Below are 18,594 nucleotides of genomic sequence, written 5' to 3'. Positions count from 1 at the left end.
GCCAGAGAGGCAGGTAAGTCAGCAAGGTGTGCGCACAACACAGGGTTTAATCGGCCCTTAATTGAAGCAGTGTTTTTTAAAACCCACCGCTTAAATTTAGGGCCCCTGTTTTGTCTACACGTGCCCCTGGATAACAGTCATGGAGAAGTCACTCATCAGCCTTTGTTTTACACTCTATAGTAGAGAGTATCACGGAAAAAACTTATTGTCAATATAATTTTTCCCTTTGTTTTTTTGAGAGAGCGCACAAATATAATCGGTCACTTTAACAAAAAAAATAGTGCTCTAGAATGGGTAATGATAGGACAGCAGAATCAATACATAGTGGTTTTTATGACAAGGTTCTTTTTTTAGCCATCTCTATTGGTGAGTATTAGGGCCCCGCCTGAAATTCTAACTGATACCAGCCAATTTGGGGTGTGACTTTCTTTGGCGCTTTATTCTCACTTTTTGAATGTAAGGAACAAGAAAAGAAGTGAAGTATGAATTCACATTAGTAGCAGTGTTCAAATCACATTAAACATGAAACTCTTAAGTAGGGCAGCATTGGACTAAGTATATAGGGCAGTATTATTAGAATCCAATTGATTTTCACAGAGCTATGCTGATTTATACTAGTAGAGGATCTGCTACATTGTCATAGACTCTATTCAGAACAGAGCAGAAGCTTGCACCAATTTATAGTGACCAGCCCCAGTCAACCAAGCTTGAAACTAGAAAAAGTAATAAAAAAATATTGCCAAACCTCTGCAGTCATCTGAATGCCAAGTACATTTCACATGAAATACATTTTTTTTTTTTTTAAAAAGGATCTAATTCCATAAGCATCTTGCAAACTGGAAAGAATGTTGAGACAGAAAAGAAACCAGACATTTTCTATAAAGATTGTAGCCAACCCTGGTAAGGGGAAAAAAAAGTTGAAAAATTCTAATGCACAGTTAGCTATCCAAGAAACTTTAATTTATTCAGCAATTATGGATGCAAAAGATAACCTGTGTAAATGCTGGCCTTGGCAGAATTACAAAGGTAATATTTTTGCACAGGAGAACTGTCATTGAATAGTTTTCTAATGGATTCAGAACATTCATTATTTCTTCCAGAACAAGGCATATGTACCATTTTGTTTCTTCAGTAAATATTGTTTATACCAAGCAGTGCAAGGATTAGACCATTTGTGTCAAAGCCTCTGTGTCACCCTTACAGGATTCTAAGGCATTGAATAGACTGCATCCTATGCCGTCTACCCTTAGAAAACCCAATATCCCTCTTAAAACAATACAGGGTAAGATAGCCAAATTAGTCAATGAGAGTAATGGGGCCAGTTATAGATGCAGTCTGAATGCTCCACAGTGTTAATCTTTTGTTTTTATTCCAATTAATAATAAAAAATGCCCTTTGCTCATCCATCCAACTATCCATTCTACTCAAGAAGTTAGCTATCCAGAACAAAAATCTGCAATATCACTGAAGGATGCTGTAACATCTTTTTAAAATACCAGTTTAGGGCACTTCTTAAATTTCTTGTATTGGTTTTTCTTTTAAACTAGCCCCACAGTTCTATAGGGGTAGGTTAACCTTAGACGTTTCAAGATGAGAATAACAAGCCTTTAGATCATCAAACATAATTGATAACTGATCGATACCTACAATATATAATTGGTATGTCAAACATTAATCATTTTACTTTATTTGGTTCTTATAAATAGTTTTTCTTTTAATTTTAATTTATTTGAAGAATATGCCTGTTTACAAGAATCTTCATTGTTCCAAAGGCACTAAGGCCCATGACTACCTGTCTTAGATTTTACCTTCCGCTCACCCCAGAAATATGCATCAGGTGCAGAAGAACACTCAACCCAGGGGAGACGCATAGCTTTTGCATTGTTTCAGTGGGAAGCCCATGCCCTCGCAGAAGCTAATCTTGCTTGACCCAGTGAGGGTCTCCATTATCTCATTGGGTACTTTAGCACATCCTTTGGTGTGTCCATTGTGTCAGGTTCCAGCTGGTTAAGAGGGGAGATGTCTTATTTAGATCCAGTTCCGTAAAGGGAGTGTATCCATCTGACAGAAATCAACACTGATGTTAGTATAAAGCAAAGGTAGGGAAGGATCCACCTTTGGCATGATTTCATAGATTTCATAGATATTAGGGCTGGAAGGGGCCTTGAAGATCATCAAGTCCAACCCCCTGCCCCAGGAGCAGGAAGTCAGCTAGGGTCAAAGGATCCCAGCAAGATAAGTATCCAAACATTTCTTGAAAAAGTCCAGGGTACATGCCTGTACCCCTTCTGGAGGGAGTCTATTCCAGGCCTTGGGGGCTCGGACAGTTTTAAACTTCATAAAGAAGTTTTTCCTTATGTCCAGCCTAAAACGGTCATGGAGGAGTTTTTGACTGTTGGTCCTTGTTATCCCTTGGGGAGCTCTGGTGAACAGATGTTCCCCCAGATCCTGATGCATACCCCTTACATACTTATAGGCAGGCACCAGGTCACCCCTGCCTGTGCTTTTCCAGGCTGAAGAGTCCCGTGGCTCTCAGCCTCTCATCATAAGGCCTATTCTCTTGCCCTCTGATCATGCACATGGCTCTCCTCTGGATTCTCTCATTGTTCCTGAATTGTGGAGCCCAGAATTGGATGCAGTACTCCAGCTGCAGCCTAACCAAGGCCGAGTACAGCGGGAGGATGATGTCCTGAGATTTACTTGAGAAGCATCTATGGATGCAAGACAGAGTTTTGTTTGCTTTACCAGCTGCAACATCACATCGGTGGCTCATGTTCGTTTTGTGGTCGGTCATGACCCCCAAGTCTCTTTCAGCTATGGTGCCTAGTGAGCATAGCACTGCCGAGCCTATAAGCATGCTGTGGGGTCCCGCTTCCCCACCCCTTGATGTACCTTGCATTTTTTTTGATATTGAGCATCATCAGGTTTATATCCACCCACTTGCTAAGCTTATCCAAGTCAGCCTGGATTACCAGCCTATCCTCAGGTGTGGACGCTGTGCCCCAAAGTTTAATGTCATCGGTGAACTTGGCCAGTGCGCATCGTTGATAAAGATGTTGAAGAGAACCGGTCCAAGGATAGAGCCTTGGGGGACACCACTGGTCATGGAGTGCCATAATGATTCACTTCCATTGACTACTACTCTCTGGGTCTGACCTCAGAGCCAGTTTCCCAGCCATCGGACTGATGTAGCCAAGGCCACAGTTGGCCAGTTTTTCCAAGAGGAGATTGTGGGACACCAGATCAAAGGCTTTTTTTAAAGTCCAAATATATGATGTCAATCTATTCTTCTTTGTCTAGGTGATATATCACCTGGTCATAGGAGATGAGATTGGTCAGGCAAGACCTACCCATGACAAACCCATGCTGGCTGTCCCTCAGGATGTTGCCATCAGCCAGCTTATCAAGAAGGGTCTCTCTGATAATTTTCTCCAGAATCTTACTGGGGATTGAGGTCAAGCTGATTGGCCTGTAATTCCCGGGATCTACTTTCCGCCCTTTCTTGAAGATGGGCACCACATTGGCCTTCTTCCAGTCTTCAGGTACTTTGCCTGAGCGCCATGAGTTTTTTTTGAATAGTTTTGCCAATAGTTGGGCCAGCTCCTTCAGTACTCTAGGGTGTAATCTGTCAGGACCAGCTGACTTGAAGATGTCCAGCCTCTCTAGGTGTTCCTTTACAAGGTCTACACCGATGCTGGGTATAAATATGCCCTCACCCTGGTCATCCTGTGTCATGCTAGGTAGGGTGGTCCCTTTGGGCTGATGAAAGACCAACATGAAGTACCCATTAAGCAGGTTGGCTTTTTCTCAGCAGGAGTCCAAAGTTACCCTTGCTTTTTTTCCGACTCCCTACATATCTGAAAAAGAACTTTTTATTATCCTTGATATGAGAAGCCAGATGGAGTTCAGTTGCAGCCTTGGCTTTCCTGGTCCGCTCCCTGCAGGCACAGACCAGTACTGAGTACTCCTTCTTGGTGGTTATTCTATCCTTTATAAGTCTCTCTTTTTAGGCATAGGAGGTCCTCAAGTTCCCTGATGAGCCAAGGGGGTTGCTGTGCCCTTTTGCTAGCCTTCCTCTGAAATGGGATGGACAACCCTTGTGCTGTCAGGATTGCTCCCTTGAGGAGCAACCATTCATCTTGGACTCCTCTTCCTGTCGAGTCATGGTCCCTTAGGGCCTTGACAACAAGCCTCCTGAGCTTGTCAAAGTTAGCTTTCCTAAAGTCAAGGACTCCTGCATTGCTGACTGACTTGCCAGCTTTGTGATGGATAGTAAAGGTGATCAGCTCGTGGTCACTATCACCCAGCTTTCCATCGATTCTTAGGTCACCGACTAGATCATCCCCTTTGGCAAGTACCAGGTCCAGCAGCACTTTACCTCTTGTCAGCCCATAGACTTCTTGAATCAAGTACAGCTCGTTCACACACGTGAGGAAGCTTTGCAACTGATCATGGTGATGCCAGTGTCCACCTTTTGCCCCAACAGTGTGGTGGTTAAGGTATTTGCTCAGGAACTGAGACACCTCCCTCATGCTCAGTGGATTGAACCCACGCCTCCTATTCCACAAGAACTTGTCCAGAGCATGCACTAGGCAGCGCTGAGAACATTAACCCCCTCCCCTCTTGAAGCTAAGCTATTGGGCAGCCCAGAGTGAAGACTCATGGGGTCAGAAAGCAAGTAAGCATGATGAAGAGTACTTCTGTAGCCCAATGAAGAGAGCACTCTCCTGGATGGGGGGAGGCCTTCTGTTCCTGATGCAGTTTGTATATCTTGCCTCATGAATAAAACCAAGTTACCCAGAATTAAAAACAAGGGGCCAAATTTGTAAGGGCCTCAACCTTAGTGGTATACCTACAGTCAGCTATTTTTCAAAAAATTGCCAGGATTACCCTTAACCTTCTACCTACTCAAGTTTCAGAGGCAATGAGGTGACTTGTAATCAGCACAGTAAAAATTATGATTTTAGGTACAAAATTGGAGACCAGATTCCAAAGGTAGGCCCTTTACATGTACCAGAAAAATGACATACATTTGTAAGCTACAGTTCTTTTAATTTTACACAATCATTTCTCTAAAATATGTGTAGGTTTTAATGCTAAATAAGCCAAAAGGCATCACCCAGAGAAAGTTTAATCTATTGTCATTGCTGGCCAACACCAAAGACATGCTAGAAATTATTCAAAAGAGAACTGTACAGGGAATCTGGAGTCGTCTCCCTTATAGGCTACTTTAATCAGAGCAAAGCTAAGGAGAAAGATTAAGTACCCTTCCTCTCACCGTATCATAAAAAAGGGAGACAAAAGATAACACTGGAGGGGAAAGATAAAGAAGATAAATTCCAGATGGGCTAACTGTCTTAAGTAATAAATTGAGATCCAGGTGGCTGAGTGAGTTGGGATGATTTTGAGGGAGACCATTTGCTCTGCTTGGACATTAAAGCTCTCTGGTACTTTTCCATAAGAAGAGGGTCTTGTCCTCAAAATCCTTAGCCAAAAGTTTTCTTTCCCTATGTAACTGTTTCTGGCGTTAGTCCCCAAGGTGGTTACATGTCAGCACTTGTGTATATACATGTGTCTTGTCCTGCAAATGTGTTGTGTAAGTACTGAGTTCAGTGGAGATACTGAAGTGCTAAAGGTTAAGTACGTACATAAGTAGGTGCATGATTGATTGGGCAGTAATCTGTAAAACTCTTTGGAATTAAAGTCCTATATGACTGTAAAATAATGCAGAACAGTGAAGCCAAGATGACATGTTAAAAATGTAAATGGAAAAAGTTTAAAAAAAACAACAAAACAACAACAATGAATAAAACATTTTTATTCAAAACAGTCTTTAACCAAAGAGATTCATTTAGTCACCACTGAGATGAAAAAGCAAAGAACATTCCTATAATCAACTGTAATTTAAAAGGGTTTGCTGGGGGGGTTTATAATTAATTTAATTTGTAGTTTTATTGCAGATTTTCAGTACTTTCAGAAGGGCACAGGCAAATTTAATCTAAGGAAGCATGTAAGCTTGCTACAATGTAGAACAAATGACCCAAAGAATCTTGATGAGGGAATGAAACAAAATAAAGCAACCTAACTACAGTAAAAGTTCTGTCATCCAGCATCCCCCGGGAATGGGGGATGCTGGTTAATCAAATGTGCACTGTCTGGTGCACTTTCTGACGTCAGTGCTGGGGGACAGAGATGGGGGCCCCACGCAGGCTGCTTTGCCCCAGGCTGTGGGCTAAAGAAGTGACAAAGAAAAACTTGGCTTGCGGTGGCAAAACTGGAAGTCCCCCAGAAGTGGTACTTCCAGTTTCACTTTTGCCACATCCCTCGGATGCTGGCTAGTAGAGTTTTCTGGCTAATAAAGTGCTGGTTAACACAGCTTTTGCTGTACAAGTATATAAACTTTTTGGTGTTATGAAATAAATCGGCTATAAATGTATATTACAAAAAAGGGGGAAAACAAAGCAAATTGTTTTAAAATAGCATTTTTAAGATTACAAAATCAACAGGAAATGCCAAAATTAGGGCTGTTTGTGCAATCTAAATTCAGGCCCTATGTATGTATGTATAACAATGGTATAATATCGTGATCTGACTCAGCCCCAGTTCCTTCCAGTTGTATTCTTTTTCCATTTCAATTCTATTTCATACCCACAAACTAACTTCTTTATTAGATATTTCCTTCCACCTTCTCCTCTCACCCCAGTGGTTCAGTCCCAGTCTCATTTCCTAGACAATCCCAGCTTCACCTGAGATCTTCATTTTACTCATTTCCTGTCCAAATGTCCCCTTCCAACCCTCTTTTTTTCCTCCAAGATTTCCAGACCCAGTTTCTCTGACCAGTCTTGGCTCTTTCTCCGACCAGTCTTGGCTCTTTCTCCTTGGTTGTAGTCCCAGATGTCTTTTTTCACCGTATAATTCCAGTTTCCACAGTTCTGCTGCTCTCTGCCTTCCCTACTTTTCAGCTCGGCAGGGGCCTCACTGAAATCATGGAGGAGACAAGGCCCCTGCTTTTCGTTTTGGTTCCCAGCCAGGCCCAACCTGGTCCTGGGCTAGAGTGTCGATGGAATCTTTGAGGAATTTATCCCCTGAAGTTCAAGAAGATGGTGTTGTGCGTCTGTGACCTGCTATTTCTCAAAGACTTACAATTTACCAATTCTGCGCACATTAGGGGCTGACATAAGGTGTATCCTTTAAAAAAACAAACAAACAGACAAAAAAGCTATCCTCCCACATTAAGTCCCTGCTTCACACCTAATGCTTTTCAAAGAAACATTTGTCAGGCTTTAGGCAAACCAAACCATCTCTTCCCCTTACCTTATTCTTAGAAACAGCTGAATTCTTGGCTGAAGTTTTCTAAAAATATTCAGCTAGAGGCAAACACCAATTCTTGGTAAAGCTTGGCAGAGTTATAAGCAATTGAAAACAGGGTGTTATGGTGGGGAGTAACAGCGTTAATGATAGCCGGTCTGCAAGGAAGACTTAGGGCTTTTCTTTGTTTCTTTCTTAACTCTTGTTACTTTACTTTGCCCCAGGAGAAAATCCTGCTTTGGCTTCTTCAGTTTATGCAAGAGCAAGGAATATCCCTGGATGAAGCTGACCAGGATGGTAACACTGCCGTTCATGTAGCAGCCCAACATGGTTACCTAGGGTGTATACAGGTAGAGTACCAACACATTTATTTCTGAGATCTAATTTAAATTTGGAAAGTAGCAACCCTTAACAGTTTCTTTAGGTTAAAAAAGGTGATAACTCCTGAGGTGGGGGAGTTCCCTCAGCCCTAGCTCCACATATATTGTGTTTCTTTAAACTGGTGAAGGTACCTGGGAAGAGATCAGCCCCCCTGTCCCTAAATAAATGCCAGCTGAAAGAGGCATCCAGCATGAGATACTGGAGATGAAAGAGCTCCTCCATCCCCTGCTACACCGTGGGGTCACCAGAAGCCTGACACTGGGGAGCCTCTCTCCAGAGTCAGATTTACAGAGCCCAGGGGTGGGCATTCAGTCATGGCTTCCAGGTGCATGCCTAGTTTTTAAAGGTCCCAGGTGTTGTGACCCCAGCATCAGAGAAAAGCTCCCCAATGTCAAGCTCATGGCACCCTGGACCTGTGGGGGGGGGGGGGGGGGAACCAAACAAACAAACAAAAAGGCAAAAAACAAAAAAAACCCAAAACCCTGGTCTGGGGAACAGGCAGGGGTTTGCCCTGCTGCACCCTTCCCTCCCAAAGACCACCAGAAATCTTTCCATGAAGGGGAACATACATGCATTGTAGCCTGCAGCCACTTCCTCTTCCCTGCTCTCCATGCCTTCCCCAGCCCAGGGAAATCGCAGTCTGGGGAAGGTACTGGGAATCTTTCTCTGCCTCTTCACTCCTCCTGGTCCTCAGTAGGGAGTAAAGTAGCTGCTGTTCCCTATGTCTTCCCCACACCAGAATCACCCTGGTGTGGGGCAGAGGCAGGGGCAGATAGCAGGGGAGGGGGAGTGGCTGCAGGCTGAAATGCCTGACACACCCTCTCTTGGAAAGACTTCCAGTGGTAGAAATTTCTCCGATATTCCCACTACTAGCAATAAATGCCTGTTCATGCCCTTTGAAAGATATCAGATAAGACTCTGTACAGCTTACTCTGAGATTCTCAGCACATACGTGCTAACATTGTCTTAAGTTTTAAGACAATTGCAAAAATGATTTAGAAAAAAATAAATGTAAGGAATGTAAAACGTGCAGGATCTACCAGCTGGAAATACTGTCATAATTTAAGGTTATCAAATTCGACAGTGTCCTTTCGAGCTGTGCAGTAGCTGAAAGAAGTACCTAGCAAATAACGTTAAGTGAAATGGTGACAATTCATATCCATGCTTATAAATGAAATTAAACCAACTGTAGAAAAAGCTGTTTCCTTTTGAAAAACTAAGGCCGCCTGTACATGTGTTGGTGAAAGTGCCATGAGATCTAATGCAGAATCCTGCAACACATCTCCTGCCATGCTATACATGCAGGAGGCATGTATACATGCTGTACATACATGCAGGAAGCATGATTGTCAGTGGTCTACTTAAATTGTGGCAAGACAGAGTTTCTTTGCAGTCCACTTGCAACATGTAGAGCTGATTTCATGGGTAAGAGGGAAAAAAGGTTATATAAGGTATAGGCAGTCTCTCAGGCATTCAGTCCTGCAGTTATCTCTTATGGAATGCTGCGAGCAACAGGCATGTTCCAAAACAGTCGGCACACTCCATACCTCTGTTCAAAATCTTTGCTTTCTTGGTGGTTGGCTTTATAAACAAGCGAGCCCAAAATAATCAATGTGAGCAGCTTTGGGCTGAAGTGTAAAAATTTCCCTCCTGGCCTTAGACCCAAGATTCTTCTAATCAGCAGGGCAGCTCTGCCCCTCCTTTCCTTCAAGACAAGATAATGAGCTGCATTTGCCATAAGTTAAGTGTCCTATTGTTGTTTTTGGAAAAAAAAAAAAAAAAAGAGGAGGGTGGGGGGCCAAGGTATATAATCAGATGAGTCAACAAAAGAAGCCTGGAACATTCTTTCATCATCTGCACACTGCATGCTTTTTAAAATACTAATTGCTTGTAGCCATCTTGAAAAATTATATTAATTCTTAGCAGTGTAACAACATGCTCTGATCAGTGCGTTTGTCTGTAAATTGCCAAGCTCAGTTACACCCCAACCAACACACTGCCATAATGCACATAAATAATAATTCTAAATGATCAAGGCCTGAAAGGTTCAAAGGGTCAGTATGAATATATCCCTGAATTTAACCATACCTTTTTGAAGTCCCCCCTAGACCCAAACATATTTCTTCCCCACACAGCTCTCTCTCCTGGAGCCCCGTGCTCATCTCTAATTGGGCTGTCACCTGCTAAACAACACCGGGGGATGTCTGTTATCCCCTTCCAACAACAAATTGTCTTCAGGATGTAACTAGGTATATTGCTGTCATACTACAGTGCTTAGCAATTTTCCAGATGCTTTTAGCTTGAGAACATTGTGTGCTGTGCACCTAGAATTCATCTATATTATTGCCAGATTCCAAGTGGGTGAAATTTACTCATACTGATCCCCATTTTCACAAAACAAATAGTCCTCACAAGAGTAAAACTGGTGGAGTCTGGGATTCCATTAGCTCCCAACCAGGAATTGGACTGCTGCCTTTCTTTAGAGGACTAGACCAGAGGACTGGAAGTTGGGAGCAGCTGCAATGACCTTAAAAGGCAGAAAAGACAAACCTGGCAATTACAGAACAGTAAATCTTAGTTCAGCATCTGAAAAACTGATTAAAATAATAAATGTATAGTGTTTTTGTTTTTGTTTTATTTTAAAGAGCACAGCTTTGCTAAAGGAAAATTGTGCTATGCCAGATTTCTTTGAGTGGATTTGCCATATTGCCCATCCCCCAAAAACCCTATAGGCCAAAGGAATAGCTCATAGTTTGCTTTGCTGGTGTTTATTATACCCAGGGATTCTCCTGTGCCTGGGAAATTCCCAGGTGAGCCAGAAAGGGGGTCACTCATTTCAGAATAAGGGCATTATTAAAATCTGAGCCACTTAATCGTTTACAGAGAAAGACAAACTTGATATAAGTATATCTGAAAGAAGGTATTGTATTGTCACAAAAGAAACTTGGTAGATATCCAGAAGCGAGCTCTCTGCTTTTATTCATTGGTGCCAACCATGCTGTACAAATCTGGATTTAAAACTAAAGGTTCACTAATAGAGGTTTTTGGGGCCGATACTGATAGGCAATATTTAAGGAGGCATATTGGCCGATACCAATCCGACTTCTGATATAGCTGCCTCCAACTGGTAAGTCTGGTGTTGTGGAAGGGAAGGGGCATGGGGGTGGGGGGTGCAGATCAATGCCCCCTGTGGTGAGGGAGGGGGCAAAGGCAGGTGCTGCCTGGGCAGGGGGGGCGGGGCCAGAGCCATAGCTCATGGGTGGGGAGGCGGCTCTCATCACTGCTTTCACCCCGAGGGGGCATGGGGGGGCACACATCCCCCGGATCTGCACGGGGCAGGGCAGGCTGCAGCTGGAGCTGTGTGCGGCTCTTCTCAGTGGGGGCTGGGTTCATAGCAGGTGCCGGCGATGCAGGGAGGATGCTGCATCCACCCCAAATTTTGCCACCGCCCCGCTCCCAGCGTTGTCACTGCCAGCTGCCCACTACAGCCCTGGCTGAATGCCCCACCTCTACCCACAAGCCAGGGCTGTCGGGCAGCTGGCAGTGGTGGTGCTGGGAGTGGAGCAGAGGCGAAATTTGGAGTGGATGTAGCATTCTGCCAACGCCCACTCCGAGAAGAGCCCTGCCCTGCCTCACGCAGATCCAGAGGCACACGCCCTCCCAGGGTGCAAGAAGTGGTGGGAGCCGCCTCCCCGCCCCGTGCCATGGAGCCACGGTTCTGGCCCCCCCCCGCCCCGCTGGGGTAGCGCCTGCCCCCTCCCTCACCATGGAGGGCGTTGATCTGCACCACCCCCACATCCCTTTTATCCCTTTCCACCACACCAGATTTACCAGCTGGAGACAGATCTCCATACTACCAGATTTGCTTCTCACTGCCCGAGTGCTACGCTGCGGCTGCGCACAGCACAGGCATTTATCGGCCCCATCAGGCCAATATCCGATACAGGCAGTTTTCTTTATATTGGTACTGATCCGATATCAGACCAATGTATCGGTGCACCTCTATTTAAAACTTCTTATAAAAGTTATGCTGTGTACACAAAATAGCAAAAGATGCAATAATCAAGTTTTCCCTAGGACAGAAACAAGAGGAAGGAAAAATGTGCTTTTATAATCGACTGAAGGAATAGCACTCTTCTAAATAACCCCTTCTCCTCATTGTTAAAGTTGAAGATGCAAGGTGGAGGCTCCGACTTGCTCTGAAGTGGTTCATGCAACTGATTCTTGAAAATAATCAGTTTAGACCTGTCTTGTACAACATACAGCCCGCGGGCTGCCATGCTGCCTGCCAAGCTGTTTTCTGAGGCCCGAGGTGCTGCAACGGGAAACGAAAGTAAACACTGTTTACTTTTGTTCCCACCCCTTGTCCCTCCCCCAGCCCCTCAGCAGCTTCCTAATGGCTGCTGAAGGGCTGGGAAAGGGACAAGGTTCCCACACGCACCACGTCAGCTTGACGTTGCTGACGTGGTGCGTGTGGTCCAGTCTGACATCCGGTGTAAGACAGGCCATAGAATTTCACCTGCTGAATTTCACCACTTCCTGTGAGGTCTTTGAATATGGCTCGCCGGGCCACTAGGTGATAAAATGTTCATGATCCAACCCCACATTCCAAAAGGTTGGACACCCCTGGTTTAGACCAAGGTTTCCAAAACTGAGTCCCTAAAACTAGAGTTTTAAATACACAAGGTGCCTAAAATAACTGTGGTTTCCAGTGGTGCCAAGGACCTGTCAGTTCCCAGTAAATTGAAGATCTCAGTCTTACATTATAATACAGTACAGTCCATTTTAAAGACACTTACAGCTACTGATTTTGTTTCTACATCTTTGCAGACATTGGTTGAATATGGAGCAAACGTCACTATGCAAAACCATGCTGGAGAAAAACCTTCACAAAGTGCTGAGCGACATGGGCACACCATGTGTTCCCGTTACTTGGTCGTTGTGGAGACATGCATGTCATTGGCATCTCAGGTTGTGAAGCTAACTAAACAACTGAAGGAGTGAGTTTCTCATTCATATTAGTGGGATGCTGGTTACACTACAACTGTTCTTCCACCTGGGTTCTCCCTCACCTTCAGGTTTTAATAATGTCCTTTTTTTTTTGCTGCTTACTCGCACAGTCTCGCAATTCATGTGTACCTCTTTTTACTCCACCCATCATACTGTTCCCAGCTTGTTTCCAACTGTTCCTTCATTTTTAACTGCTTAGCTGTTCAGCAGCTTTCTTTGTGACAGTTTTCTGGCTTTTGTCAAAATATCCATGCATTCATATTAAGGTAAGTAATTGCCTATCTCTCTCACTTTGAAAATGCCAGGACACCATTATTGCTATTCATATTTTCTGTTCACATAACATGTATTCATAAGCACTGAAATGGCTGTTCCCAGCTACAGTGTTGGATGTTGATGTTGGGAGGAATAATGGAAATAATATTTAGAAGGTCTTTGGTATTTGGAAGGCTCCCAAAACCTGCAAGGGCTACTCGGGAAATATTGAATGTTCTGTTTTTCCTTTATATGAGCTAGTTTGAGTGCCGTAGTATGACTCTTTGCTATGAACTAACTATATAGCGCCTAACTTCTCAGAATGTGAAGTGTATAATTGGTCATGTGTTTTGTTTGCAGTTATTGTGAATGAGACTATGAATGACCACTTAAGGTGGAATTTTCAGAAACACTCACCATTGGTCTAACTTGGCTCCCATTGAAATCAGCAGTAAAACTCTTATTGACTGCAGTCCAATGAAATTAGTCCAGCAGGGACTTTTGAAAACCCTGTTTTTAATGCAGACCATATCCGTTTTATACACATACCACACGATGGTTTAGGTAACAAAGTTCCGTGATTAATTGGAAATTTCATCTTGAAAATGTTGTCTTTAAAAGAAGAACTATTATTTATTTTCTTTGGCTGTAAATATGTGCATCTTCCTTGTAGTAATTTTTATGTAACAAAAGGACTAAAATAGCAGCTTGTCTTTATCTTGCAAAATACTTTACCGCATTTGAGGTATTTAGGTTTTGCATATATACATGCGTACAATTCATGTGTGTACTTTTCTTATATTAAATTATATCTTAAGTTTTTACATATATGGACAAACATACACACACGCATACAGAGAACAAGAAAACTGAAAACTCATTCTTTCGTTTTATTATTATTGTTGTTATTATTATATTTTGCATTATATTTTCATGAAACCCAAACCAGAATAGAAATAAGAAGTATAAATGACAGCCATAAATTCTCCAGGTTTCACCCTGTCATAGGCTAGGCTGCTTGTGGCATGAAGCTGACTGTTGTCTCTTCTCCACTATCTTCCCACAGCCCACATGCAGAGCCAGAGGGGCTCCCCTCCAGGGACTCTTTCTGGGTTGACTGGTGGGTCCTTGTGAGATTCTTTCATCCAGCATATGCTAGAGTAGCCTCATGGCTACTCTGTTCTGTAGTGGACGCTACTTTGGTCCGTGGTTGGCCTGTGGTTTGGTGGAGACAAAGGGAAGCTAAGAACCTCCTTTGCCTCCCAACCTTCCCTCACCTGCATCAAACAAGGGCAGGCAGCTTACAGAGTTCCAGTCGGGCTTTCCCCATGGTCCCTGAAAATCCTGAACTGACTCCTCAAGCTGCTGCAGACCTTAGAGCACTTCTGCTTAACAAACAGTGCTCTTCATCACATAGGAATAAGTACCCCTCTGAGCATGCTTATGCAATAGAAGGCATAACACTAATTTTCTGGTTCAGGAATTAGTGCACAGAGTTGGTGTGACATGTTTCAGTACAGTCTGATCGTGCTGCAACTAGATATACTGTCTGGTACGTGCACACAAGACCCTTCATGGAAATGCTAAAGTGGGTAATGATGTCCTACAATAACAGAAGTATTAAGAAAAAGCACATCCAGAGAAAGCATTCAATGGCTCCTTGATGCAAAGTGAACTAATAACACAAAATAAAACATACAAAGAAGCTTCTAAAGTCATCTCAGTTTCTCTTCAGAGAGAGAAACTTTAACATCGGGGAAAAAGGAAATAAATAGTAGCCAGAAATGCATCTCTCACTTTCATCTTCAGAAGAGCCTTTGCCCAGGATCAAGCCCAGAAGAGGAAGAGACCCAAGAAGATTCCTTCCGCTTGAGATCAAAAGGAAAGTGAAATAACAGAAAGTACTTTCAACTTTGAGATAATAATTCCATGCTACCTCTCTGCCACCCTACCCCTCCTATAGTTAGGAAAAGCAGAAGCTGTTTGAGAAGGTATACATTTTCATAGGCAACAGTCTACTCTGAAGTAGGTTGTGATCTACAAAAGCTTATGCCTCTTTGAAACAGTTTCTAAGGTACCACTCTGCCCTGCCTTATGCCTGATTTCAGACTGACAAAGCCTGCTGTCTAGCTACAGAAACTACAATCAACGCAGAGTGAGAAGCAAAAAAAAGAAATATACCCATGTGATGGATGACGAGTTTTTTTTCGCAATGCCAAAAATGCATTGTTTGTACTTCCTAAGGCCACTATGGCTCATAAAATATTAGGGCATGGATGTGTAAGATGTTTATGCTGGTGTAGTAGCCTTATGCTGGTGTATAAAGTAGCAGACAACTGACACAGACCCATAAAACTAAACCAGTTTTGCCCCATCCTGTGGAGAACAACAACCAAATGAGCTGGCATAAAGCTCCTCTGTTGTAAGTTACACCAGTATAAGTTTCTGTCCATGTACATCCCACAGTAGCCATTTGCTAAAGGCTCCTCTGCCTTCTAGCAATAGCATCAGTACACAAAATTAAATTGGTATGCAAAACCAATGTAAATTATTCCAGGATTTATGTTTGGCTGGCCAAGGCCTTAGTGAATCAGTCAGTAATTTCCTCAAAAATAAACCTTTTGCCTAAAAACACAATAGATCTTTACTCAGAAGATAAGGACAAAAATATTCTCTTGTTAGTGAAGCATAGACTACGTGGTTTAATGGAAAAAAAAAACAGATTGTCCTTTTGTTCCCCTTTTTCATCTACATTCTCAAGGATTTGGCTGAAATTTTGTAAGAATGATTTTTGCAATTTTGTGCAGATTAAAGTAACTAAATAAAAATGTTTGTAATATAAAATGAAACCCTGTAGTTTTACTCTTTGTTTTCTGTAGTTCTCAATTTTATATAAAAGGATAAAAAGATACCTGATGAAAACTTTAACATATTTATCCATCATTTGGTTCCTTAAAGTGTTTCTTTTGTTGTTTTCTGTTGTATAAATTGGACTTTATTAAATACAAAACTTGACCTGAGGACACTGAAAGGTATTTTGATATAGTCTAGACTAGAGACTCCCATTAGAATCAGACTAAACTCATTGATTTGTTAAGGAGCAAGTTGGGCCCACTAATTGCACAATAACAGTTTCCATTGACTTCAGAGGGAATTTGGCCTAAATGGAAGCTAATAAATAAGTCCCTGCCTATATAGCAAACTTAACATGCCTGGCAGTGGCTCCCTCAAGCATGTTTTGCTTGTCCATACAGGCTGAACCAGAAGCAGTGTAGTCCAGTTGGCACAGCACTGCAGGCAGGCTAATTAGCTCAGGAGTGGGCCACTTGACTATGGGAGACCGTATCTACACAGTAATGTTAGCATGCTCAACCATAATGCCCTCAGGCATGCTGAGGTGTTCTGCACAGGCTGCCTCTTAAACCAAAAGAAGTATAGCCACATCTGTTTTGTGTTTTAGGTGGACTCTAATTATCATGACAGAATGACAGGGTCACTTAACTTACCCCTGGGCTAATTAGGTTGCTCACGGCTCCAAAAAGTGCAGTTATGCTGCTTCCAGTTTGAGCCACCTACCCAGAGCTGCAAAACATACTTGAGCACAGGGCATGGTAAGTTTTACTGAGTCAACATGTATTTAACATGGCAGTTCATTACAGTGCTTTTACCAAGGTATTGCTTTAAAAGTTATGGCACTAACTTCTAGATATACAAGCAGATATGCTATAGCAGGGTTGTAGTGTTGTTATATAGCCATGATGGTCCAGGAAACAGGTGAGAAGAAAGTTTGGTTAGTAATATCTGTTCCTGAACCAACTATGTAGTTGTGCTTCCAGGCACAAAATACTCTTCCTTGGGTTCAGGAAAGGAGCAAATAAAACCACAGCTAAATGCCTGGTTTAAAAAAAAAAAAAAAGCAATGTTTTTCTGGCAATATCTTTTACTGGAGCAGCTTTATAGCTGAGTGAGATGTTAGACAAGTTTTCAGGTACAAATGTCCTTTTTCAAGCCCGTTGGTCCAATAGAAGATATCATTAAACAGCCTTGCTTCTTGCATCTCTCTTGAATTATCTTGGCTACAACAACATTCCAACCCTTCTACAGTATTGATAAACAATGATTTGTGTTTAACTCCACTATATAAATGAGCAGGGCAAGCAAGAGAAGAAGAAGATATAAATGAAACTAGTCAGTTAAAGAAGGGAAGACAGGGCAGTAAATATGTGGAGCAAAGATAGTTGAGCAAAAATAACTACAGGCTTAGACAGTTGAAATAAATACACCTATGTCAAAGAATCAGACTATTCAAGGGAAATAGAAAGAGGTTAGTAAAAGGAGCATGTAAACTATAATGAGCCATAAAACCATTGTTGTTTGTTTAATTCATGGTTTTTAATGCCCGGTAAAGTTACACATTTTTGTTCCCAAACCCATCTTCTGAAAGCATTGTCTCTGTTTCTCTTGAATACAAGGACTGTGAGGTCAGAGATGGAACTGTTATTCCGTGTAAAATATTTTCTCACTAGTGATTGGGTGTTTCTGTTCTTTATCATTTTTCTGACTGAATTTATTCTGGAGTATAGTAGTTGTTTAGTTTCACTCTCGTTGTTTCTATGAAAGAGTTCGGTACAGTGGATGAGAAGGATCACATTCTGCAGTAGACTTGTAGGATACATGGACTCTGGTACTTTCATGGTGTGGTGGGTTAATTATGATAATAGTAGAGATGTGTTGGCAGGCTTTGCATTTGTTGTCTAGGCAGAGCCTTGTTCCATTTGGCGTTTGTTGATTGATGGGGAGTGATGAAGTGGGTGAGATGGGAAGTTGAGTTGAAAGCCAGGTTAGAAGGTAGGGAATATTTCTCTCAAGATGTAGTCCTCTTCAGTTATGTGCTGTAATTGTTTGATTATCTTTCTTATAGATAAGTGTGGGATGGTATGTGAAACAAGGACTGTGTGACTGGCAGAGGTTTTCCTTGTGCATTGTATTATGTGGGACATTTGTGTAGGTCATTAAAAAATGTGGTCCATTTCTCTGCTGGAGTACTCTTGCTAGGTAATAGCAATTTTTAGCTTGGTGACATGTGGGAGTTGAGAGTATTCCCTTCAGAGCAGATATAGTGATATCAGAGGGCCTGGGTGTAGATCAGGGGCAGGCAATTATTTCAGACGGAGAGCTGCTTACCCAGTTTTGGCAAGCTGTCAAGGGCTGCATAAGTAGCCCTGCCCCTTGACCACCCCCTGGTCACCATCTTGGGACCAATGTCCCAGGGCCAGAGCCAGTGGGGCCCCCAGCCCCACAGTACAGGCGGGGAGCAGCGTGCAGCCCCGACCCCCTGCTCACCAACAGGGAAGGAGCTGGTGCTGAGTGTGGCGAAAAGCAGCCCCTCGCCCACCCCGTGGCCGGCGCTCCCTGCTGCAGCTGCTCGCAGCCCATGTGGAGCTGTCCTGAGCAGGCACAGGCAGCCCCAGGCAGACTGCAGTGGCTGCAGTGCGGGGTGCCGGCCATGGGGCAGGTGCGGGGTCGCTTTTCCCCTCCACGATCAGCACCAGCTTGTAACCTGCCCCTGCTGCCAGCCTGGGCCCCGCGCCAGCTCCGAGCTCGCCTGTCAGGGCTGCGCACAGTGGCACCAGCTGCGGC

At 43.1% G+C, this 18,594-nt stretch overlaps 1 protein-coding gene across 3 annotated transcripts in view; it reads left to right on the top strand.

The window, feature by feature from the left end:
- The window catches only part of SNCAIP (synuclein alpha interacting protein), a 75,173-nt gene that overhangs the window by 32,862 nt on the left and 23,717 nt on the right, over positions 1–18,594 (top strand). For all 3 annotated transcript variants that reach the window (XM_006029020.3, XM_006029019.3, XM_006029018.3), the window contains exons 7-8: positions 7,533–7,658; positions 12,520–12,689. In XM_006029020.3, coding sequence (XP_006029082.1) covers positions 7,533–7,658; positions 12,520–12,689 — 296 coding nt within the window. The remainder of the gene's footprint in view (positions 1–7,532; positions 7,659–12,519; positions 12,690–18,594) is intronic.

The sequence above is a fragment of the Alligator sinensis genome, unplaced genomic scaffold, assembly GCF_000455745.1.
Source record: "Alligator sinensis unplaced genomic scaffold, ASM45574v1 scaffold1451_1, whole genome shotgun sequence".
Classification (NCBI taxonomy): domain Eukaryota; kingdom Metazoa; phylum Chordata; order Crocodylia; family Alligatoridae; genus Alligator; species Alligator sinensis.
Note: the sequence above shows the minus strand (reverse complement) of the source record. Positions and strands in the feature narration are given on the sequence as shown.